This window comes from Oryx dammah, unplaced genomic scaffold (assembly GCF_014754425.2).
Source record: "Oryx dammah isolate SB20612 unplaced genomic scaffold, SCBI_Odam_1.1 HiC_scaffold_2, whole genome shotgun sequence".
Taxonomy (NCBI): Eukaryota; Metazoa; Chordata; class Mammalia; order Artiodactyla; family Bovidae; genus Oryx; species Oryx dammah.
In genome coordinates this window covers 196274375-196300165 of record NW_024070186.1, presented here as the reverse complement: position 1 = coordinate 196300165, position 25791 = coordinate 196274375, and the positions used below count along the sequence as shown (strand labels likewise).

At 55.9% G+C, this 25791-nt stretch overlaps 1 protein-coding gene across 1 annotated transcript in view; it reads left to right on the top strand.

Annotated features, from left to right (window-relative positions):
- The window catches only part of SDK1 (sidekick cell adhesion molecule 1), a 734089-nt gene that overhangs the window by 619386 nt on the left and 88912 nt on the right, over positions 1-25791 (top strand). Inside the window, exons 21-22 of the mRNA XM_040229997.1 lie at positions 4227-4418; positions 6718-6839. Of these exons, the coding sequence (XP_040085931.1) occupies positions 4227-4418; positions 6718-6839 (314 nt within the window). The remainder of the gene's footprint in view (positions 1-4226; positions 4419-6717; positions 6840-25791) is intronic.

Here is a 25791-nt window from a genome sequence, read left to right as displayed (position 1 = left end):
CAGCTTTATAAGTATTGTATCCCGGCAACTGAACAGCCATTTGAAAGAAGATGCGTTCGTTGAAAGAAGAATGTCTGCATTTCCTGCTTAAGTAACCAGTTAGCTCCCAGCGGGATGCGTGCGCCACGGGCACTGCCCAGCTTCTCCAGTTTGGAATCCGAGTGGGCCCCGCCCACCTCCCGAATTTCCTGCCCCACGTGGTGGGCACACGGTTCTGTGTGACCACCGGAAATGCAGCGGAGACAGGGCGCATTCAAAGGCTCGCGGCGTGCTCTGATTCTGGGATTGCAACTGGCTCCTGGCGCAGGTTCACACGGGGCCTCAGACACAGCCCCCCGCACACAGCCCGGGGCCTGTCCCTCCGCTGAGCTCCCCACTTCTCTCCCGTTGTTCATGAAACCTCCCGGGGCCAACCCGCAAGGTGCCCTCTGCTCACCTGCGCCCAAGCAGACCCCCCACAGAGGGAGTGCTCCGATCCGGGAGGTGCCACTAGGGGCACCGTTGAGCCGATGCCGCCTCTGACCCTCACTTTTAAATAAATGCATGAATCTAGATCTGCCCTCAAGAAGCTGTGAATGGTGTTAAGTCCAGGAAAGGGGGACAGTCCCTACTGAAATCGGACCTCCAAAGCCCAGTCTGCTCACACTCTGAGGCCTCTGGGCAGAGGACACAGTGCTGCGTGTGTAGGGAAGACGCCTGGAAGGAATGAGACCAAGTTGGGGGCGTGGCGCAGCAGAGGAGGGCGGTCGTCCAGAGGAATCCAGCTTCCTGTGGCTTTAAGCTGCACAAAGGGAGAAAAACAGACGACCAGTGAGAGGGAAGCAAACCCAGAAGCACCGGAAGCCGGGAAGCCTAGCAGCGGCCCCCACTTGGAAGAAGTGCTTCCGGCTCAGCCCTGTGGGGACGTCTGTGGCCCGAATGGCAGTGAGTTAGAGCTGAAGCTGCCGCTGACTTCAGGGGGGCCGGGGCGCCGCAGGGCAGGCAGACCTCTCACCTTCGTCGGCTCAGCCCTGAGGATCCACAGAAAGGGAGTATGTTTCGAAAACCCGGCCAGGACGCCTCGGTGGACAGACTCCACTGGAAGGCCTCCTGCTGACAGTCGCAGCCTTGGCCCTTCCTGGGCCCTCCCAGCACCCGCCCGCCTCTCCCTCCCAGTGTCCAGCCTTGCGGGAAACCCACGGGCATCTCCCCCCCGAGTGGAGCCCACCTCCCCAGGCTGGGCGCCCGCAGCCAACACTGATTGATGATAGTCAATCCCTACAGCTAATAGGACTTAATGAACCCAATTTCGTGTTTTATTAAACAAATACTCACAGTCACCAGCAACAGCTACTGTTTGTCGTGGAACTCGGCCTTCGCAGCTCGGGCTGTTCAGCGCCGGCTGCCCTGCCCTGGGCTGGAAGCAGGTCTGCGGTGGCGGCTCCGAGGGTCAGAGCTTCAGGCAGACGCTCTGCTCCAACCACGCCTCCCTCGGGGGCACATTGTTCCTCGTGGTCTGTTCTCTGCCTCACCTCTCCCCTCGACTCTGTAAGACGGGCTGCAGGGGGAGGGGGCCTTCCCAGAGGCCGGACCCCAGCTTCAGTGTCCCCACAGTCACCCCCCAGGACCCCTGCCCTCTGTGGGACCCTCCCTGCCCTGGATGCTCTGCTTGGGCATGCAGGACAGCACCCCCAGATGGACTCGGTTTCCCGTGGGGCATGCCAGCCGCACCCCAAAGGCCTTTTCCAGGCTGAAGGGAGAGAATTCCACCAAGTACAGAACCCGTGTTTGTGTTTGTGGGCAAACCTGGCCTCCGAAAGCCCCTTTCAGGAAGCATCTACAGGGCGCCAGCCACCGTCCCTCCCAAGCCGCCCCGTCAGTGCTGGTCAGAGAAGCTGCCGGGCAGATGGCACCATGTCCAGTCCTGCGCATGGGCCGTTCTGTGGCCCAGAGGCCCCGTAGGAGACTGGATGTCGGGAGTGCCCCTGAAGCACCTGGAAGGAGCCCACGGGAGGTGGCAGGGGTGCGGGGCACCCAGCGAACTCCGCCCGCGCTGCCCCTGTGCACGGCATTCCCCACGGTCCCCCCCTAACGCTGATTTATGAGCAGGAGGACGCGGACAGACAGCTCGCGATGGGATGCGCTGCTCTCTCGTGGAGAATGTACTTCAGCTCAACAGGGAATCGTTTCTGAAGCCCCTCTGGCCATTAGTCTCAGTTAGGCGGCGTTTGGAGCGGGTAGGGCACACGCTGGGAGGGGGGCTCTATCCTCCCTCCTCCCACACTGGGGCCCGAGGAGCACTCCGGCCAGGCCTGCCTGCAGGGGCCTCGCCCACCACATGCCCACGCCCCACACCTCTGCACGGAGCACCCAGGCCAGCCTGCCCTCGCTGGCCTCTGCCGCTCCCTTTCCCGGGCATGTGAGGGCCTTCCGCGGGGCGCTTGGCTTCATCTGTATCCGCACCAACGGCCGCCCGCCAGACTGCCTGTCGCCACGCCGTGGAACCCTGCTAACTCTCTTCCGCTAAGGGTGCTGGAAGCGCGGTGCTCCAGGTTGCCATGCAGAACAAGATGCTGTATTTTAGTAACCTTGATGAAGAACAGCTTTTAAACAAAGAGAATTGTCTGGCGGACAAGGTAGTGATGTACAGCACCCTTCTCCGGTGCGCATGGGGCCGACTCAAGCCTCTCGGAGCGGAGGTCCCTCGGACAGCCCCCAGGCCGGGCCGCCTCCCCAGGGCTGGCGGGCTGGGAGGGCGCTCCCTGGGAGGGTGAGGAGCCACGGCCTTGGTCCCCTCCTCCGTGAGGCGGGGGCGGCGATGCTGCAGCCTCAGAGCTCCGTCCCAGGCTGAGTGAATTCACGCGCGTGGGGCACTCAGGACAGCACAGGAAGGTCATGGGCACAGCGAGTGTGAAGTCACCAGTCCTCACTGCCCTGCAGGCTGGTCTGGTTTTCACTGTGCAGTTAGTCCCAAAAGTTGGAGTGAGCGCCGTCCTCTGTACGGAGGAGGACAGGGAGTGGGGGGCCGGGGAGGCAGCTGGGGCCGCAGGCCTGGCTGGAGTCCGCGGTTCACGTGGGCCCACGGCGGGGACCCCCTGGCCGGGAGTGCAGCTCGGGGAAGCGGGGGCTGCCTGTGTGCGGCACGGTCCCCCTCCGTCCTCCATGGCCTGCTGCCCTGACCCCGCCCCTGCCCGCGGAGGCCGCCAGCCTGTGGGGCAGCTGACGGGCAGCGGCTTCTAGCGTAATTTTTTTCTCCAAAGTACTGAAGTCCAGAGACGCTCTCCTCTAAATTCTTGTTTACCTGCAAGTACAAGTCTCTCGCTCGATTTATTGTTTCATCAGAGAGAGAAGGAGCCCAAAGAGCCTGCCAGCGCTTCTGTCTCCACGCTTTCAGCCAGGAAGACAGAACAGCGCTCTCAGCACTTCGCGCCCGCCCGGGGCCCCTCCATCAGTGCCTCCCTCATGGTAGGGGGGTGCTCCGAAGTGTACTCTGATCACAGAACACCCCCACAAGGAGGCTGACTCAGGGCTGCCTGGGTCTTTTTTCTCTGAGCCCCGGATCGCGATGGGACCCAAGGCTGAATGAATTGTGATCCTGAGGCCCCGATGGATGAACTTGAGCACGGGGTGTGTGGGAGGAGGGGAACCTGGTGTCACTCGGAAAACAGGCTGAAGGGGGAAGCAGGGCTGGAAGCAACGCTCGTGCCCGGGTGGGGAGAAACTTTAGGGCAAAAAGCGATTTATCAATCATCTTACAAGGGAAAAGTGGCCGCGTTTCCACACATTAGTTGCAAGCCAGGAGCAAGCCTCTGATTTAGGGCGCCAGGTGATGAAAATATCGGTTTATAAAAATGGAAATGCGGATGAAGCGCGTGCATCATCTGAGAAGAGAAGGCTGCACAGAGGACCGCAGGCCAGCCCTCCTCGTCATCCCCTCCGTGCTCCCCCGGCCCCTCCCCCTCCTCCCCCGGCCACCCTCCTCCCACGGCCCCCCTCCGTCCTCCCCCGTCCTCCCACGGCCCCCCTCCGTCCTCCCCCACTCCGTCCTGCCCCGGACCGAGCTGGCCGAGACCCCAGCCCCTCCTCCTGCCGGCCCCTGTGGCTGGGGTCTCGTCCCCATAGGCCCTGGACTGGCAGCCCGGTGGGCTCCCCACTATTGTCAGAGCCACGTGATGACCAGGGGGCACCCACCTCCGCCCCAGCTCCCCAGACCCTGGAACTGACCCTGTGCCCCGCCTGCCTTCCAGGCTACCAGGTCTCCTGGGAGGTGTATGGGCAGAGCAGCTCGCGGCTCACGCTCACCCTCAACAGCTCGACGCATGAGTACAAGATCCAGGGGCTGTCCTCTCTCACCACCTACACCATCGATGTGGCGGCCGTCACCGCTGCGGGCGCTGGCGTGCCCACCTCGTCCACCATCTCCTCCGGGGTGCCCCCAGGTCAGTACGCTCGCGCCCCGGTGTCCGCACGGCCATGTCCCCTGGGCCTTGCTCTCGCTCCGAGTTGGTGGGCATCTTTGTGCAGAAGTCACTGGGGGCCTTTGAAAGGGGTGTCAGCCCTGGGCTCGGATGGTTGGGGTCAGTGAATTTCTGCAGTTAAGACCAAGAAGCACAAAAGTATCCCCTCAGCAAAGCAGGGGGAGTGTGGGTCTGCAAGGAGGAGTGAGAAGGTGGGGAGGAAGCGAGCAGACAGGGGGTTCAGTGAAGGTCGGGGAGCGCACCCGCCCCCAGGGCCTAGTGACCCCGCTCTCGGTGGGGCCTTTCTGGAAGTCAGATCATCTCCCTAAACGTTCACGCTCATTCCAGCCTCGGAAAATTGCACTCAGCTGTTTCTCTTACGTTTAAAATGAAAGCGTTTTTCCCAGGAATTCACCAACACAGAGACATGAGAAAACATTGTGGGGCCATCGATTCAGCTCTGTAGCTAAATCAGAGACCTTGTGTTCTCAAGAAGCCGTCCAGTCACCTCCTTTGGGTCTCTGAGAAAAGCAGGACAGCCCTGGAGACTGAAACCAGCTGTCATCCCTGCAGCCCTCTCCTTGGGGAGCCAGGAGCCTGGGGTCCCGTGGCACGGCTGTCCATCCCCTGACACGCAGTCACCACCGTCCACTCTCTCGGGCAGGGCTTTTCACACCGTCCTGTGCATCCATCTCGACCCCCCCACCCCCGAGTCTGTGCTGGGCCCACTCCCACATGGCCAGCCCCTGGATGTGAGCAAGGCTGCAGAACTTGCCCCGGGACACACTCCAGGTGGCGCCCATGCTGCTGGCCAGGCCCCACAGTTGAGCCGATGAGATGTCTTCTCTAAGGCATTTACATGAGCCATGTGTCCTTTCTTAAGAAGGAAGTCTTTGGCTTCCAGAGAGATTCATATATTCCGCGTACACAGCAGCTCCCAAAGCACATATTCAAAACGTGGTTAGACCTTAATAACTAGTGGCAATGAGGTGGTGATGATGCCATGTGATTTAACGTGTTAGAACCGGCTAATGGACAGTGGCCGGGGTAGCACGGAGCATCCCCGGGCGACCAGCTTGTTCCCTGGATGGTTTGGACACCGTCCAACCGGGGCCTGGAAGTGGCCAGCTGGCCTCACCTCTGAGCAGCCTTGGCCGCAGTGTGACTGTGAGCAGCACTACCCCAGGTGCAGAGAAGGGCTGCGGGAGTCAGGCCTGGCCATGCCGAGTGGGCCTGATCCCCTGGCTGGGGGCAGGCCAGGGGCTGCTGCTGCTTCCTGATGGTCAGGTCCCCAGGACCCAGGGGTCTCTCCTGGGACACACCGAGAAAAAAGCAGATGATAACCGGCACTTTGGGCTGTGATCCGTTTGCAGTGCTTGAAGTTTACGTCCACTCATGACTGGAGAACCAGCTAAAGAACCCAGAGAGCTGACAGATACACAGACAGAGTCACCCGTCCTTCCATTTAAACAGTTTCCTCCTCAAGTTCATTAAACATGAGGCGGAGAGCACCCTTGAGAGCCCAGCGATGCGCTGTGTGCCAGCCCCGAACCAGAGTGGTTACCCCCGTGCGAGACCTGGTCTTAAACACCCCAGACACAGCGAGTCCGGAAGTCGTCCCTCGGACACAGCGCCTCTGGAAGCCTTTCCTGACGCTGGCGTCACGTCTTTCTTGCCTGCGTTGCATCCCGCGGTCTTCCTCGAGTGTTTTTCAGTTGCCCAGTAATGTCAGAGCTCTCCCTGTGAACCCACAGCACCTCACTTTCTAGTGGGACAGTCTCCTGGGGGCGGGCCAGGGGGACCAACCTGCAGAAGGACCTCTGTTCAAGGAGGAGGCTTAGCCACAGGTGGCTACAGATGAGGGGCCGCACGCAGAGCCCACCTGCCCTCTTTCAGTTGCCAGAGCAACAGAGCACAGGCAGAGTGGGGCAAGTTCTGCACTTTCACCTGAGTCTGGTTGTCTTGGAAACCAGAGCCAGGAAGCCTACGGCTTGGGACCCGCACACCTCCCGCTTCAAGCTGCCCGGAGCTACTCGGGGTGCACGCCCCCTCCCCGTCCTCTTTCGAAGGCACCAGGGCATTGTCAGAAGGGAGATGGACACTCAGCCCTTTGGTTCTTCGAGGAGCCTCAGAGGGAACGCTGTGCTTCTTGCTCTGGCAGTTGTGAAAATCAACCCTGTCTTGGTGTGAAGGCGCATGGGAAGTGGTTGCTGCTGACATGACCTTTCCTGAGCTGTGGCAGGATTTAAATTTCCACCTTCCCTCTCTCCTCTATGTCCAGAACTTCCTGGTGCCCCGTCCAATCTGGTCATTTCCAACATCAGCCCTCGCTCAGCCACGCTCCAGTTCCGACCAGGGTACGATGGGAAGACTGCCATCTCCAGGTGGATCGTGCAGGGACAGGTATGGTCTCCCTGGAGCCGAGAGCTGCAGTCCCCATAGAGTAACGCGGGGCCTGGAGGTGACAGGCAGTTCAGCGATGCCCTTGCAGGACAGACGGCCCCTGGCTGGAGCAGCCTTGGATGCTTTGAGGGGCAGTGGTGTTTGGAGGAGGAGAAATGGAGACTGGAGTGGCTGGGGCGCCCCAGGGCAGATGTGGGAGCAAGCAGGGACACGTGGTGTCAGGCTGGACTCTTGCAGGATAACGGAAGAAGGGCTGGCGGGGGCACACGTGCAAGTCACCGTGCAGTCAGTTCAGGCGCTCAGTCATGTGGGTCGTGTGACTCTTTGGGACCCCAAGGGCTGCAGCACACCACGCTTCCTGGTCTATCACCAACTCCTGGAGCTTGCTCAAACTCATGCTCATGTCCATCAAGTCGGTGATGCCATCCAACCATCTCATCCTCTGTCACCCTCTTCTCCTTCTGCCTTCAATCTCTCCCAGCATCAGGGTCTTTTCCAGTGAGTCAGTTCTTTGCATCAGGTGGCCAAAGTATTGGAGCTTCAGCATCAGTCCTTCCAATGAATATTCAGGACTGATTTCCTTTAGGATGGACTGGTTTGATCTCCTTGCAGTCCAAGGGACTTTTAAGAGTCTTCTCTAACACCACAGTTCAAAAGCATCAATTCAGCTTTCTTTGTAGTTCAACTCTCACATCCATGCACGACCACTGGGAAACCATGACTAATGGACAGGGAAGCCTGGGGTGCTGCAGTCCATGGGGTTGCAAAGAGTCAGACATGACTGAGCAACTGAACTGAACTGAATGGAAAAAGCTTTGATTATACTGACCTTTGTAGGCAAAGTAATGTCTCTGCTTTTTAATATGCTGTCTAGGTTGGTCATAGCTTTTCTTCCAAGGAGGAAGCGTCTTTTAATTTCATGGCTGCAGTCATCATCTGCAGTGATTCTGGAGCCCAAAAAAATAAACTCTCTCACTGTTACCATTGTTTCCCCATCTATTCCCCATGGAGTGATGGGACCAGATGCCATGATCTTCATTTTCTGAATGTTGCATTTTAAGCCAACTTTTTCACTTCCCTCTTTCAGTTTCATCAAGAGGCTCTTTAGTTCTTCTTCGCTTTCTGCCATAAGGGTGGTGTCATCTGCATATCTGAGGTTATTGAGGTATTTCTCCCGGCAGTCTTGATTCCAGCTTGTGCTTCATGCAGCCAAGCATTTCTCATGATGTCCTCTGCCTATTAGTTAAATAAGCAGGGTGACAATATACAGCCCTGACGTACTCCTTTCCCGATTTGGAACCAGTCCGTTGTCCCATGTCCAGTTCTAACTGTTGCTTCTTGACCTGCACACAGGTTTCTCAGGAGGCAAGTCAGGTGGTCTGGTATTCCCATCTCTTGAAGAATTTTCCACATTTTGTTGTGATCCACACAGTCAAAGGCTTTGGCATAGTCAATAAAGCAGAAGTAGATGTTTTTCTGGAATTCTCTTGCTTTTGCTGTGATCCAGCGGATGTCGACAATTTGATGTCTGGTTCCTCTGCCTTTTCTAAATCCAGCTTGAACATCTGGAAATTCTCGGTTCATGTACTGTTGAAGCCTTGCTTTGAGAATTTTGAGCATTATTTTGCTAGCATGTGAGATGAGTGCAATTGTGCAGTAGTTTGAACGTTCTTTGGCATTGCCTTTCTTTGGGATGGGAATGAAAACTGACCTTTTCCAGTCCAAGAGGCAGTGATCAAGACTGTCCCCAAGAAAAAGAAAGGCAAAACGGTTATCTGAGGAGGTCTTCCAAATAGCTGGGAAAAGAAGAGAAGCAAGGGCAAAGGAGAAAAGGAAAGATATACCCATCTGAATGCAGAGTTCCAAGGAATGGCAAAGACAGATAAGAAAGCCTTCCTCAGTGATCAGTGCAAAGAAATAGAGGAAAACAACAGAATGGGAAAGACTAGAGATCTCCTCAAGAAAATTAGAGATACCAAGGGAACTTTTCATGCAAAGATGGGCTTGATAAAGGACAGAAATGGTATGGACCTAACAGAAACAGAAGATATTAAGAAGAGGGGACAAGCATACACAGTTGAACTATAGTGAGGTGAGGTGAGGTGAAGTCGCTCAGTCGTGTCCGACTCTTTGCGACCCCATGGACTGTAACCTACTAGGCTTCTCCGTCCATGGGATTCTCCAGGCAAGAATACTGGAGTGATTGCCGTTTCCTTCTCCAAGGGATCTTCCCAACCCAGGGATTGAACCCGGGTCTCCCGCATTGGAGGCAGACGCTTTAACCTCTGAGCCACCAGGAAAACTGTACAAAAAAGATCTTCATGACCCAAATAACCACAGTGGTGTGATCACTCACCTAGAGCCTGACATCCTGGAGTGTGAAGTCAAGTGGGCCTTAAGAAGCATCACTACGAACAAAGCTAGTGGAGGTGCTGGAATCCCAGTTGAGCTATTTCAGTTCCTAAAAGATGATGCTGTGAAAGTGCTGCACTCAGTATGCCAGCAAGGTTGTAAAACTCATCCGTGGTTTGATATAGGTTCCCCCAATTTGATGGTGTCGTTGGTTGCGATTTTTCTTTTACTTCTGTATCACAATGAGCTATAGAACAGACTAAGACAGTTGTTTGGTACAGTCCAAATGGATGAACCTGCGTTTACTCAACAATGTTTATAGCATGCTTTTATCTCCAGGCCCTAGTCTAGCATGAGGTACGCAGCGGTGAGCAGAAATAGACGCTGTTTGTGCGCTCAGGGAGGAATGTTCTGCCTCAGGGGAAGGACCTTCAGGTTGCTGGGAAAGGAACAGGAGCTTTCTCTGTGGGGGACAGACGGCTGTAGTGTAGGGTGTAGGGAGGAGCTGGGGGCGGGTCATGGGGAGCCCGGGGATCCTTCTTAGGAGGACTTTGTACGTGACTCAGAGCATGATAGCAAGAGAGCAGGACCCACAGGGCTCTGTGGATCCCACCTGCCCTGACACACCTTGTTCCACGCAGAGCAGAGCAAACTGATGCCAAGCCGCACGCCGAGAGCGTAAGTTTCCAGACCCTTCGTGTCCGCGGTAAAACCCCGGTGGTTTTCATGACTATGCTTGTGCTCTGTTGCAAGACAATTCGATCCTGCAAACTTGGCCATAAATCAGGGCACGGATTCATCTATGTCTTCAAAACTTTCATTAAGCAACCGTTTCTGGAAGCCTCTGCAGGATCCTGACAGTGGGCCAGCTAGTTGGAACCAATTGATCAGTGTGGCTGGAACAGTTAATTACTTAGGAAAGGATCACTGAAAAAGCACATCCCCGGGAAACGAAAACTGAAACAATAAAAGCGAGCTTGAAAACGCATCAAAGAAAATAAAGGAGGAAAACCGTGGTCCCTCCTGGAAAGCAGAGGCTCAGAGTCGGCCAGACAGAGCCGGGCACGCACTCCACGGGGCACAGGAGCCAGGAGTCCATCCTTACTGTTCCTGGACAGCAGTGCCACCGGGCACAAAGGGCGGGCGCTCTTCAGGGTGGGCATCAGGCCAGGCTGGGCAGCGGGAGTGGAGATGCCACCTCTGCTGTCTCTGATCGAGACCTGCGTCCTGCGCCCCCGGAGCCAGCCCTGGGAGCGGCCCGCTGCTGCTGCCAGAGCCCGCTCGCCAGGACGGTCACGGGCTCCGGGTCAGGGAGGGGCCCTTCTTCTGTCTGTGGAGAGGTGGTGATGGGTGAGCACGCGGCACCTCTCTGCACGTAAAGTGCACGTGTGTTATGCTTCTCTCCTACAACGGACCTATTGATCCTTGTGTTTTTAATAGAAAACATCCTCGGCGTGCCCAGACTGGACGCGCCCCCACACACCCTTCACCCGCACTCACCTCTTCTCTTCTACGTTCATCTGGTCCCTTTTTCTGTTATCGCTGGAGCAGTTGGTTGTTTGTTTTCAATTTTAAAAAAATTTTAGTAAAGTATCATTGATTTATAGTATATATTACTTTCAGTTGTACAATATTTTTGCAGATTATACTCCATTTAAATTTATTGTAAGATATTGTCTGTATCCACTGTGCTGTGTCTTGCGGTTCCGTCGCTCAGTCATGTCCGACTCTTTGCAACCCCGTGGACTGCAGCACGCCAGGCCTCCCTGCCCTTCACCATCTCCCCGAGTTTCCTGAAACTCATGTCCACTGGGTCAGTGATGCCATCCAACCGTCTCATCCTCTGTCTCCCCCTTCTCCTCCTGCCCTCAATCTTTCCCAGCATCAGGGTCTCTTCCAGTGAGTTGACTCTTCACATTAGGTGGCCAAAGTAATTTTTACAGATTATACTCCATTTAAGGTTATTACAAGGTATTGGCTATATTCACTGTGCTGTACATTAAATCCTTTATCTTATTTATTTCATGCCTGCTAGTCTGCTCCTCTCCTTTTAAATTGATCTATAGTAGCTGTACAATATTACGTAAGTTACAGGTGTACGGTATAGTGATCTGTAATTTTTAAAGGCAATACTTCATTTATAGTTATTATAAAACATTGGCTCCATTCCCTGTGGTGTGGGCAGCTTGTGCTCCTGTCCAGAAGCTCTGGGAGACCACCATCTCCCCGCTCCCCTTGCTTGTCCAGGCTATTGGCAGCGCTCACTTGCTGAGGTCCTGGGACCTAGCCAGGCATCATTATCCCTAGCTCCAAGAGTCCCCACGTCCCTTTCTCCACCTGCAGAGCCAGCGGTGGGGGGGGCAGGTCCTTCTCAGGCTGCCGCTGTCTCTTTCGTCTCTCTCCCTGACCCACTCTCCCACCTTTCTCTTGCATTTTCAGGGTCGATTAGACCCACCCAGATAATCCAGGATAATCTCCCTATTTCAAGGCTCTTAACCTTAATCACGTCTGTAGAGTCCCTTCTATGTGGGGTGACCTGCCTACAGGCCCCAGGGTTCAGGGTGTGGACCTCCGGGTTAGGGGAGATGCTTGCAGGGGGCCTTATTCTGCCCACAGGTTGCTCTCAGCCTTTTGCACACTCCTTCTCTGTTTATGCGGCTGAGTCTCTGGGCTCCATCCCTAGGAATGGGATTTCGGGACCAACAGTGAGTGTAAACTTTCTAGACGTTACCAAAGCTTTCTGCTGCAGGTCGTACATGTTGCATTTCTGTCAACTATATATAGAATTTTTTGCCCTGCCAAAAAAAATTGACGTTTAATTTATCAGTCTTTTTTGCAAGCCTTTGGACGCTGAGGTCTTAGATTTCACCCAGCTTTTACTACCACTTCTGTGATTTCATGTTTGCGTTCAGGTATCCATCCATTTGGAATTTGTTCTTTTATATGAATGGTATGAATCCATATTTTATGATTTTGCAAGCAGCTGTGTAATTGTCTCAAAGCCGTCTATTAAGAAGTTTCCTCCCCTCCTCATTTGTAGCCTTGCATTCCCGTGAGCAAGTGGGTCTGCTTCTGAAATCTCTATTCTGTTCTGATTGTCCGATCGCAAGGCTTCGAAGTGTGTTTCAGTGTGTGGTAAGGCCTTCACCGCCCCCACCATCACACACGTGCACGCGCGCCCGCACATGCACTGCCTGATTTAGGCAGCGTTTTTCTCACCTTCCTCACGTCTTTCCACGAAACCTCTATTTTCCTCAGGTGTTTTCTTCTTGGGAAAAGCACTGGGCTATCTCTTCTTACCTTCACTCTGCTCCCCAAAAGGCAGGGCAGCTGGGGGGATCAGTGTGCCCCGAAAGCCGTGATGGGAGGAATGTAGACTTTGTACCAGCCGCCCTGGCCCCCCTTTTCCAGCTCCAGGATCCTGGGCATGTTTAACTCCTGTGCCAGCCTCAGGGTCCTCACCTGGAAACAGGGCCAGCAGTGCCGTCGCAAGGCCGGCGTGAGGACTGATGGGCATCTGTGCATCTGAAATGGCTTTTTCTGGCTGTTGCTGGCCTGTAGGGTCACAGCTGATTTTGGAATTTTTCTTTTATTTAATGAATTCTCACGTGTTCTTGGGCTTCCCTGGTAGCTCAGCTGGTGAAGAATCGGCCTGCAAAGCAGGAGACCCCGGTTCGATTCCTGGGTGGGTTGGAAAGGTCCCCTGGAAAAGGAGTAGGCTGCCCACCCCAGTATTCGTGGCCTTCCCTGATGGCTCAGATGGTAAAGAATCTGCCTGCAACGCAGGAGACGTGGGTTTGATCCCTGGGTCGGGAAGATCCCCTGGAGGACGATATGGCAACCCACTCCAGTATTCTTGCCTGGAGAACTCGTGGACAGAGGAGGCTGGCGGGCTACAGTCCATGGGGTCGCAAAGAGTCAGACATGACTGAGCGACTAAACAAATGTGTTCTAAGCGCTTTTACACATTCACTCATTGAATCCTCGGACTGACTATGAGGAGGTCACTGTGACCCCTTCCTGCAGACAAGACGCGAGGGACTGAATTGCACAGCTCAGCCCAGGAACGGAGGCGGCCCGAGTGGCCTGGCCCCCAGTGCCCACCGGAGGCTACGGCTGTGTCATAGCCCAGCCCAGCGTTGGGGTGTCAGGCCCAGAGCTCCGGGAATCTCCCGTTAGTTCGTTAATTCCACTGTCGTTTCTGTAAAGAAGCCGCGTCACCTGCTGCCACTGACAGTTTTTCTTCTTCCTTTGAAACCTTCATATCCTTTCTTTCTGTTTTGTGTTTCTTTTTATTTATCGTTCTCAGTGGATGGTCTAGATCCCCCCGTATCATATTGAATCAGAGCAGTGATAGAACAACGTTTGTTTTATTACTAACTTTAAAGAAATTCGGTTAAGGTTTTATTATCAAGCCTGACATTTACAACATTTATGGTTGGTTTTGTGGGGAATTTTTGGTATTTTGTTTTTACAGCTAGCTTGTATTGGGTTAAGACAATTCTTTTCTAATCCTGCTTGGCTAGGAGTTGCTTTGGGGAATTTGGGGATAAAAAAACTCACAAAGAAGTGTGATTCTGTCACACTGTGCCTTGCATCTTCAAGTTGTTTGTGTTTTTCATCTTTTGTCTGCTGGTGAGATGATTTAGGTTGAGGTTCTAATGTTCGCTAGTCCCAGTGTTTCTGAGATAAATGAAATTTGATGTTTATAGTGTTTGATTCAATTTGGGTTTAAGATTTTTGTATCCATGTTCATAAGTGAACTTGGCCTTTTCTGGCTATTGGTTTGGCTCTGAAAATTGAGTTTACTTTCTTACCAGTTTTCGTAAGTAATGTTGTGATTGCTCTGAAGGCGGAGGTGAGAGGCAGGGGTGCTGACACCCCGACCCCGCCAGCACAGACAGGAACCTGGAGCTCATCTTCCTAAGGTTCCTGGGGTTCCCCATCCCAGTTGTGCTTTGGTGGGTGGGCAGATTTTAGCACCCAGAGCCCCCCTCCCCCGCTACACACAAATCAGTTCATCAGCAGCTCCAGGTCTGGGGTCCAGGCACCTTCCTGTTTGTACGTAAACAAGATGACATAGGTCCCCTGGGTGACACAGCAGGTTAAAAGCTACCATCTCCTGCTTGGGTGTCCTGGGGGCCCCTGCACGGGGCCTGGAGGGGCTGTGTCAGTGAGCCAGCCTCTTCTCAGCTCTCTGCCTGGAGGTTCCGAGGCTCCGGTTCCCTGGGGAAGACGATCCGGGTGGGCTCCCTGCCGCTTCCCCAGGCTGCACCCAGCGTCTCAGAGTGGCCCCAGCAGGGCAGAGTGCTCCGAGTGCTCACCGCCAGCTCACCGTCAGCCTGTAGCCACCTCTTAAAAGTTTGGGATTGCCCTGAATTCATGTTTACCTTTCACCTTGAAAGTATTTCACAACTGCATAAAAGTTGCTAGAATACCACAAAGAAACAACCCTCCACCCACCCAAAAACTCCATCCAGGTTTTGTCAATTGTCCCTAAATGTCCTCAGTAGCAAAAAGCTCCAGCCCAGGACCGCAAGCCACGCCTGGCTGTCCTGGCTGTCCTTCCCCGCCACCTGCGCTAGTTCCTCAGTCGTTCCTCAACTTTCTTGACTTTGACAATGTCAAAGATCACAGGCCATTCATTTCCCAGAATACCCCTCAATCTGGAGTCACGCATTTCTCCATGATTAGACCCAGACTATGCGTCTTTGGTCAGAATGTCGCCAAAGTGATGCTGAGTTCTCTGCACTGCGCCCTGCTGTGCTCAGTGGGATGTGGAAAGGCCCTGTCTGTGGTGGAGCCGGTTTTGCTCACCGAATTCTCTCCCCTTCACGGTGAGTGAGTATCCTGTGGGAGATGCTTCCAGATTGTGTGAGAATCTCATTCTCCGTTCCACTCACCTCCTAGAGAATCATTCCCTGATTAGGCCTTGCCAGAATTAATTAGTATAATGAGGCGCCCAGTTGTGACCTTTCTAATTCAATTGTTTCTTCTACATTTATTGACTGGACTTTTATTGTTTTCCTTTTTTTTAAGCTTTCTCATCTCACTTGTTTGTTTACCTCAGTGTGGACCCATGGGTTCCTATCTTACATGACAGATTATAATCCGTTCCGATCATTATTTATGTCAGTGTGGGAGGCCTGCCCTCCAGCTGGCTTCTGTGTTCTTTTCACAAGTTCCGGTTACTCCAGGGCTCTCCTTACCTTCTGGCACGAGATGTTCTAGCTCACTTACTCCTTCCTCTTCTTTCTCAGCCATTTCTCTGAGGAACTTTGGATCCTTTCTGTGGAGAGTGGGATTTAGAAACCAAGACCTGGGCCCTGGATGTGCTCACGGCTCCTGGGGTGTCACTTCTCCCAGACCCTGCTCACAGGTCTGCCCCTAGGTCTGTGTGTCCGTCTACATAAGCTGAGAAGCGCTGGCTCACAGCAGCACCTCCAAATACAGTTCACTCTGTGTGTGTGTGTGTGTGTGTGTGTGTGTGTGTGAGTGAGTGTGTTTGTTGCTCAGTCGTGTTCAACTCTTTGCGACCCCATGGACTGTAGCCCACCAGGCTCCTCTGTCCATGGGATTCTCCAGGCAAGAATACTGGAGTGGGCAGCTGTGCCCTTCTCCAGGGGCTCTTCCCAACCCAGGGATGAAGCCCAGGCCTCCCACATTGCAGGCGGATTCTTTACGGTCTGAGCCACCAGGGGTGCATACAGTTCAGCACCATCCCTTCACTCAGGCCTCCACTTCCACACTGACACCAGCCTGACTTGTCTCCCAGTGCTTCTCATTCTATTTCCTTACTTGCTGAATCCCCCGTGTGTGGCCCATCCTCTGAGATGACCACCCTGCTTGGACACCTTCTCTGCACGGGTCCTGATGGGCTCCTTTGCACTGTGCTTCTGGAAGGAAGAGTGAAAGCTGCCCTACAAATTTTAGCTTGCAAACTTAAGTTACCGAAGTCTAAAGTTGGCCATTGTCTCTCTCTTCCTCCCAATGATACAAGATTCTAAGGTTCTTTCGTTCCAGTTGGGGCATACTTGTGCCCAGCATTTCAGTCCCACCTGTTTTTTCTGTATCTCCAAAGGCTGTGATGCCTGTTAGCATCTCTTCTTGCAGTCAGTGCTTGCTTAGCTTTCACGGCCAGTTTGCCTGCAGCCTCACTTCCCACTCTGTTGGCCTCCAGGCACGTGCCTTTCTCTCCTGTACGCTCAGCTGTTCATCACTCATGCGTCTCTTACACTCCGTCCAGCTCTGCTCTGGCTCTCGGGTGGGAGGTTATCTGGTCTGCCGAATCTTCAGAACTGGATGTCCCTTCAAAATAGTTTGTCTAAAATATTTTAATATTAACTCAGCAAGTCTGAAAATTCTGGTAGTGGTATAGACGGTTGGAACTTCAAAACCAGAAAGGAAATGTTTTCCCCTGAAACTCGTTATCCGAACCATTTGTGTTTCAATGTTCCTAGCGAGCAAATGTTCATCTATAAAAAGAAACTTGGATCCAACCCACAGGGGTAAGGCTTATAGACGTTTCCTGGCCAAGAGGAGACTGGAGGGTACTTGTTGGCATTCCATCACTAGGTGCCTGGGGGGCCCTGAGCCACCCCCATCCCGGAGCTGACACACACTCGGCCTCTGTGACGACCCCGCCTGCCTCACGGATGAGACACCACTCTCCTCAGTCCTCTGCACCGACCCCGTCAGCAGACCGCCACGGGTGTGTGCTGTGCTCGTCCATCTGTTGATCGAATTAGTTGGAACTGGTTTTCATTCATATACTAAGTTATCGCAAGAAAATCTCACAATGATGTGGCAAAGATTAGCATGGATGTCCACTTTGGGGCAAACGAATCCTGCTCTTATTTATGAACTGCTCCTAAGTAGCCTCGAAGGCATGTTACAGCAGGGTGTCCATTCAAAGCTCAATGAAGGGGGCTTCCCTGGTGGCTCAGTGGGAAAGAATCCGCCTGCCAATGCAGCAGGCGCGGGTTTGATCCCTGATCCGGGAAGATCCCACATGCTGCAGAGCAGCCAGGCCTGTGGGGCAAGCCCGTGCTCTAGAGTCCATGCCCTCCAACGAGAGGAGCCGCCACAGCACGAAGTCCACACTCCACATCTAGAGAGCAGCCCCACTCGCCACAGCTAGAGAAAGCCACGCAGCAGCGAAGACCCAGCACAGTGGGAAAAAAATGATAGTAACGAAGGAATAGGCATCTCTTTAAAGGTCTCGGAAGGCCCTTCGTTGCTAGGCCGGTGTTCAGTTATCTCAGACTGAAGGCAGAACACACTCCGACTCACCCCACTCCGACCCACCCCGCTCATTTGCTACACGCATGGCCCGTCCGGGGACTGAACAGACCTGCAGCCTCTGAGACCTTTCGAGAGACCCCATCACTCCACTGCTTGTACCAGTACCGCCTTCCTGGCAGTCATCACCTCCCACGCATTGTCCTCTGACTCACCCCCGGGGAAGGGCCACGGACAAGGGCCCGGGGACACATGGTGTGGAGAACGGCCCTGTTGGTGGTGCAGAGGCCATCAGCACAGGCTTCGGGACCGGAGAAGCTGGCCTGGAGCCCCCGCTCTGCCCTCCCGGCTGGGTGGCTCTCGGGGAATCGCTTGTTCAGGTGCCTTCGCCGCAGAGCAGGACTGACGGCAGCCGTCTCGCAGGCTGCTGGGGCGTCAGGACATGTGGGCATGTTCGCATATCCTGGGGGTGCATGGGTCCATGCTCTGTGGACACAAGAGACTTTACGAGCGGAGTCTCCTCTGAGAAGCCTGTCAGCACCTCAGGGCAGGGGGAGGCCAGGTCCACGTCACACTGCCCCCCAGGAAGCCTCAGCTCACCCCTGCTATTCCCCTGAGAATGTCTGGGCACATTCCCTGGCCCAGGCAGGCTCCACATTTCCTAAACTCAGCACCCTGGGGCCCTGGAGACCATGAGGGGTGTATATGGGATCCCCGGAGCAATGAGGCTCGGGGGCATGCAGGCCAGTGAGCTGTCGGCCACTTAGCGATTCTTCGCGCAGAAAGCAAGGGAGTGATTTATAGAGGTTTCCTCGGGGTGCTGGCGGAGGAAGGAGGCCTGAGTCCACTCAGGTAGCTGCGGAGGTCCACAGAGAGGGTGCCATCCTGGCCCACCCCCCAGGGACCACGGCCACTAGCCAGGGAGAGCAGAGGGTAGCCAGGCAGCCTCTGGGAGCAAGGATCGGGCTGTGCCAAACGCTTCATGACGGGACCGCCTCTGCTCTTCTTCCTCTGATCCATGTATTTGTAGAAGTTTCTTTTGAATTCTGACTGCTATTTAAGTGTGCCGAGAAGGTTGCGTCCTTGGGGTTGTTGCCAGTGAACTGTGGAATCAAAGACCCTCATCACTGGAGGAGCCCCCTTGAAAGGCCTGAAATAAGCTGATGCCCAGATGTGGGTTAATAAAATTGTAAACTGCGGTTTTCCCAGGTAACTGGCCCTGTAATGCTTCACTTAATTAGTAACCTTTGACTGGAGAGTGAGCACAGCCTCTCTTCCCACATTTTCACGGCACACCAGGAGAGGAGAGACTGCAGCCGGCACGTGTTTTCCCTGCCCCCGCACCCGCCTGCCCACCTGCCCAGAGCACCTGCGCCCACCACCCCCCACCCCCGCAGCCGTGGGCTGAGCTCTAACAGCCAGAGTCACCCCAGCTGCTCCCAAGCCTGCCCTGAGCGTGGCTTTCTGCCGTGAAGACGCTGGTGGTGCAGGGGCCCGTCGGAAAGAGGGAAGGAAAAAAAAGCCCACTTAGTGTGCATTTGTGCATAATAGTAGCCATTTTCTCAACGGGAACGGTTTCAGGGAGTGTTATGTGCTCATAAAACACAGCACGGCCTCTGTTGCTGGTCTTGGTAACTAAAGAGCAGCTGGGGTGGAGGGCCGGTGCCCGGGGCCCCCAGGCAGGGCGCCCGCAGAGGCCCGAGGCGGTTGATGCGGCTCAGGGCTAGCGGATGGAGACGCACCTTCCCTCCTCAGAGAAGCTGGGGTGGGGCGGGGGTTCTGTCTCCCCCCACCAGCCCCCACCCGAGGACGGGATCCAGGCTGGAGAGTGGGAGCCTGGCCTTCGTTTCCTCTCCTGCTGGCTGACACACTTCCCCAGAGAAAGCTGGACGAGTCCTGTGGCCTCAGGGCCTTGGCTCCCTCAGGATAATGCTGAGAGAAGGGCACGGCATTGAGAGCCTCCACGCTGGCTCATATGTTCTGAGTACTTAATAAACACAAGCAGATGAGAAAACTGTGCAAGTGAAGGCAAGTGTTTGGACTCAAAGAGAGCGGCCTGCAGCAGCATGGCTCCAAGGAAGGACTGTCCTTGCCCTGGGCGTGCTCCTGGGATGGGCCTGTGCAGAGTACACGGCTCGGCCCAGAAAGTACTGCCGTCAAGCCGGCTGCCAGGGCCAGGCCGGGCCCACCTGCCCACCCGAGGGCAGCGTCCTGCTGACGCTCAGCTCGGGAGGTGCTGGACTCCTGTGGTCTCCAGTCAGAGAGCCGAGGTGGCCCACGTCCCCGGCAGGGTAGGAAGGGTGCTGGTCAGGAGGAGCAGCTCCCGCAGCCAGAAGCCAGCCCAGCTTGAGTCAGTTGAGCGTCCAGAGCGTCCAGGAGCTGGTGGGGGAATCGATTCACGTGGAGCCAGGACCAGGCCGCATCAGCCATTCCCGGTGCCCGCCCCTGGGAGACTGTCCACCCTTTGCCTGTGTGTCCGTCCACCTGGCGGCCTGCCACCTCCCACGGCGTGTTCTGTCTCCGGCAGGGTCACAGGTCAGATGTTCCTTGTCTCATCTCCTCGCGCTCTGGGGTTGGGGATTTCTAATCGCTGACTTTATCTCCTCCTTCCCCCGTCAGGGGTGGTGTCGGTGCTGTCTGCGGCCCTTCCGACAAGGGGCTGTCAACATTACAGTCGTCATAAGCCGTCACTGTGGCGGAGTTTCTTTTTCATAATAGGAAGGAAAAGCGCAGCATTGTTTCTGAGCAGTCTGTCACGTGTGCGTACGAGGGCCGTCGTCACTGACAGCTCCTTCAGGAGTGGCTCGGCCATCAGAGTTGCCGAGACGGGAGCAGCTCGGTTCCGGTGCGACGCCTCTGCCCGAGCGCGTGCGTGCCGCGGGACGGGTGACAGCAACACGCACACTCGGACAGTTCAGTGTTGGCTGCTTGCTTGCTTGTCCATAATAACGCCTTGTGTTGACTTTCCTCTCATTTCTCGACTTGTGTAGGAAGGCTGCACAGGATGGATGGTTTGAAGTGGCTTTTTTGTTTGTTAAGTCTATCAGGTCCTCACTTCCTCCTGTTATGGGACTTTTTAACAGACCACAGGAGAAGGAAATACTGCAGCCTAAGGGACAACTCAAGTACAACTGAGGAAAGCGCTTTACGACAAATGTCACTTTCAAGAAACAGAGGTCAGCGTCCGTATAAATCACCCCTGTCAAACTGAGTTGAATTTTACCGGAGTTGCGTTTTCCTGCTCTCTTGGAGACTCGCTCAGATTCTCTCATCCTGACTCTTGCTGGGGTTTCAGGTTTGCCGAGACGCTTCATTTTTCCCGGCGTTGGGCTTTGTAGTTGCTTCTTCCAGTCACCCACTCATCCAGCAAACACTTCCTGAGCCCCCGCGGTCATACTGGTTTCCGGACTCATGCCACAAACTAGATTACAAAGACGTAAAGCTTTCAGTCCCCACCTCTAGAAATCCACAACTGGGGGAGTGGGTAGGAGGAATGATTGAGATGTAATAATCAATAAAATGAGGCTTATGAGAACTGTTAAGAAAAAAAAAAGTGTTGCCAAGACAGCCTTGGGAAGAAAATGGGTAACAGAGTGGGATAATCAAGGAGGGTTCCATGTAGGAGGTGAACTTTTTGTATCTTGATCGGGAGCAGGACACTCCAAGCAGAGAAAATAGCAGAGTGACAGGCGCATGGCCCCCGGTTGTTTTAAAATGTAAATTTTATTATTATGTGAGTAGAGTGAAGCCAGGGGGTCAGGAGAAGACTGCCTGGAAAGATCGTTTGTTACTCACAGTTCCCAAGAGGAGGGGGCACACAATGCCAGGCAGGGCCGCATGGGGAGACCCCAGGGTGGCTGGAGGCAGAGGGAGGGAGGGTCAGGGTGGACCAGAGGCCTCACTGAGGTTTCTGTGGAAGGAGTGGGCAAGGCGGGGTGGGCAGGCTGAGGACCGGCTGGTCTGGATCGTCCCCGCAGGCTCCGGGGCACAGGGCCCGTCCCGGTTGCGTGGAACCTGCCCAGGGTGGAGAGGACAGGTGGACAGTGGCCCAGAGGGTGGGAGCCTTTGGAGGAGGTGTGGGCGGTGGGCTCTGGGTTGGCTGGTTTGCACAGGGAGGCGTGCTCACGGCTGAGCCGTTTACTGTCTGTAGGACGCAGCTGCCTGGGGAGGGGAGGTCCCTGCAGGGTCAGTAAGGCCCCAGTGTCAGGGTCTTTGATACAGAGCGAGAGCTGTGGCCGGTACACACGGGGAAGGCTGAGCCGCGGCGTGAGCAGGCAGTGACGGGAGCAGGCACCAGAGGGGAGGAGGGAGCCGATGTGAGGCCTGCAAGGCCTTGCTGAGGGAACTGTGTTCCTGAGAACCTGAGTCTCCCGATCTCTGAGCCTCCCTATCTCTGAGCCTCAGCCAGGGTGTCCCAGCGCTCCGCACGCTGCCCCCGTCAGCGTCTCCCGGCGGGCCTTCGGGGCTGTCCTGTGGTCCCCACTCCAAGGCCCGCATCACGAGAGCAGGAGGTGGGGCTTCTCGGGTTCCTGCCCTTTTCCCAGCCTCCTAGACTCCCACCCCACCTCATTTCATCAGTGATGGCGCCCAACCCTCACCGGCATCTCGGGATCTTGGCAAGTGGCACAACACCCGCACAGGGTTCGTGGAGATGTGGACAGGTCCTGTTTGCCCCAGAGAGGGGGTGTGTCTGAGGGACAGAAGCGTCAGACACAGAAAATTCCCCCGGAAGCTCGTGAGGGATCTTGGGAGGCCAGCTTCACATGAGGGCTGAGCAGGAGCTGGGTGCCCAGCTCCCTCGGCGGCTCCAGGCTGGTCCCACACCTCCCTCCCCACCCCAAGTCATAGAGCAGCTCTTTGGTGGGGGGCTCGGGCCACACACAGTGGGTCTACAGACTCCAGGAAGGCTGGCCCCCAGGGGCCCCCAGTGCAGGGACGGTCCGGGGTCCACCGTGGCTTCCAGGGGGAGCCTCTTCTTGGGACGGGGGGACTTTATGGAAAAACTGGTTCCTAGGAGGATATTTCAGGGGGAATGTGAATAAAGTGGTAGAAACCCCAGCACCCGGGGGAAGTAAGAGAAGGAAGGCTGGGCAGCGGAGAAGGCCCTGGGCCATCCGTGTGGCCAGGGCAGTGAGCCGGGCTCGCATCTGCAGTCGTCGCGGCTGTTCACTGGTGCAGGGGCCGGGGGACAAAGCCCTGAGCCTCTGGAACGGTAGCGTCACAATCCTCCTGCCTCTGAAGACAGAAAGAATATGAAATAGCTGAAAAGTAAATGAATCACCAACTATCACAATCAGAGGAGGGAGGAAGCCGGCCTAGGGCTGTTTCCCAGCAGGAACCTCCTCACAAGCTGGTGTCAGGCAGTGCAGAGTGGGCGGGGGAGCTCATTAGGGTCGCAGGCTGCCCGGACTCTTTGCGAACTGGCCTTGAACCCCGTCCAGGTCTGAGTCTCGGCCTGGTTGTGCTGTAATCTGCCAGGGGGGGCAGCGGGGCGGCCCATCTGAGCCCCCCTCCTCTGCGCCCCCAGCTGCCTCTTTGGGCTGCCGGGTGTGGGGACACCGCTCAGACCACAGGCTGCTGGACGGGCGGGTTTTCCTGCTGACTCTGGGGCTCGGCTCAGCACGCTTCCATGGCATGGATTCTGGAGCTTTCTCTGTCCTCCGCTCTGCATAAGATCAGGGCCCCTCCACTTCTCCCCTCCCAGCCACAGCTCAGCTCCACGTGCCCCCTCTCCTCGCCGTCCCCTTGTGGACGAGGTTAATGCCTCTCCTCTGAGTGGCCATCGATCCCCAGCCCCTGGGATGCTGAGCTCATCAGGGCTGCGGGCGGTGGGGGCGCTGGAGGTCCTGCCGGCGGGCTGGTTTCCACCTGACTTCTCAGAGGCAGGGGCTTCCCAGAGCAGGCAACGCTGATGAAAAACCCACTCGGCAGGGGACCCCAGGCATTCAAAGGGCAGGCGGGTCTGAAGGAGCCCCGCCTCCCGGGGGTGCCAAGTGCCTGCCGGGGTTGGGGACAGCAGCCCAGAACCCTACCCAGAGGAGGCAGGAGACGGCGACTCCTGGGGCTTCAGCACAGGACGCAGGGCTCCCCGTGGATGCTCACGACCGCCCCCCGCCGAGCAGCATTTGAGATGTATGGCGTCTCTGCTCTCGTCCTAAGTATTGCAAAGTGCTGTTTGTTAGCTTTAAAAGAAAAAGAAGCAAAAAAAAAAAAAAAAACTGTCAAAACCCCAGCCTCCCCGTCGAGCTCTGATTGTTTCATCTTTAAAGAATTCCTCCGCAACCCCTGCCCAGCGCATCATTAGTGAGCGCGGGTTGCTTCTAGAACGCTCCTTCCTGACGGTCTTGGAATCTAAGCTGAGAGTCTGAGGAGCCCAGCAGGAAACACAGTCCTTGGCTCCTTGCGGAAAAGTGCCCCCCTCTCTTTACTCCACGTGTAAACCGCTTGTTACGGAAACTCGACCCCCACCCCCGAGGTCTGGAGCCACAGTTACGTTCTCTGATTGTTAGTTTTGGAGCTCAGCGCTAGGCAGCCCGTCTCAACACTGATTTTGAAATCATGCACGTTTTTCTGTATTAACACAGTCATCCATATGTTAATAAGCCGACCAGTCAGGCCCCGAGTTTGGGCTGGACCCCGGTGGGGGTGCTGGGGCTTCGGTGGTGAGCCAGACCCCGAACTCCCCTCAGGGGCTCATGAGACAAGGGACAACGCCACGTTCCCCGAGCCGGAGGCAGGCCAGGGCCCTGTGAGTGAGCCCACCAGAGTCCCCTCTGTCTGAAGGCCGCTGATGGCCTCTGACTCACGCGTCAGGATCCGGCCCAGATGCTGTCAACTGAGGTGCAAAGCTGCAGAAACCACAGGCTCGGAGGTCGCCGTGCATCGCCCTTCTGACCAGCATCACGCCAGATGCGGCCGTCTCCTCGCAGCCCCCTGCCTCTCTGGGCTCCAGACCGCCTCTCGGGTGCTCTCTCCGAGCCCCGCACCGCCCGCCGCTCCCTCACCCGCGAGCACAGGGAACCTTTGCAGGGTGCCGCGTCTGAGCGAGCCTGGACGTGACCAGCCAGCCGTGTGTCACAGAAGGTGCCGGAGGGCACGGAATTAGGGCGTCGCCTTCTGTGGCCTGTTTCGGGGGCGGGGGGGGGGGTGGTTCCTGTTCACGGAGATGTCTCGAAGGCCCGGATTCGGTCCAGATTCCAAGGACTTCATCCTGAAGGCCCAGTTTCTGTCCAGATTCCAAGGACGTCGCCGACTTTGTGGAGAAGAGCAGAGGGCGGACGGAGAAGAGCAGAGGGCGGACGTGTTTTCAGAAGGTTCGGGTGTTGAGACTGTGTGATGCTGCTGAGTCACGACAGACGGGCCCACAGAGAGAATGGCCAACGGGTCCACGTGGCCGTGAAGCACCCACCTGAACCCTGATGATGTGGCCTCCATTCAAATCCAAGTCTTCTAAAAAAGAGTGGTAGACAAGGAGGGGAAACGTGACTTGGGTACCCCAGCGCTGCAGTCGTAGGTTACACTCTTCAGAACAGAAGCCCCACGGCCAACCTGCAGCATCTCCTGTGGGGTCACACACTGAGGCCGGGGAGACCTGGGCCCCCGAGCGCCGGGCCCTGGACCCCGGCCGCCCTCCTCCTGATGTCCCTGCCCCTCCAGCCGCTCGCTGCTTCGCTGCTCCCCGAGCTCAGTGTCCGCTCTGACATCCTGGTCTTTTCCCCACCGTGTTCTTGGCTGGTCACTGCCTTTTGTACTTTTGATGTTTCCTCACTGAGGTGAAATTCGTGGCAAACATAAAGTTGACCACGTCGAAGTGTACGGTTCATGGATTGGTGCCTCCAATCCAGCCTCCACCCCCACCTGGGGCCGAGATGTTTCCAGGCTCCCCAGACGATGCCGCGCCCGCCTCCCCCGCCCTGGTGCCCAGCCGTCTGCTTTCTGCTCCTGCGGGTCCACCTGTCCTGGGTATTTTATGAGATGGGATCACGCGGCGTGTGGCCTGCGGGTCTGGTTCCTCTCGGCATCACGCCTTCAAGGCCCGCCTGCGGTGCGGCAGGGGTCAGCACTCCGCCCCTTCTGCGGCCAGGCAGCGTCTGTCCTGGGGCTGCACCCCTGTTTCCCGCATCGACCACCGACGGGCACTTGCGTGCTTCCCCCCAGGGCTGCTGTGAGCAGAGCGTCTGTGAACATGTGCGCACAAAAGTTGGAGAGCCAGCTTGCCCTTCTTTGGGGTGTAGATCCAGAAGTGAGGTTGCTGGGTCACATGGTGGCTCTGGGTTTAACTGTTGGAGGACCTGCCAAGCCATTTTGACGATGTGAATGGAGAGGGTTTACAGTTTTGTGTTTCGATTCTCTGGGACTC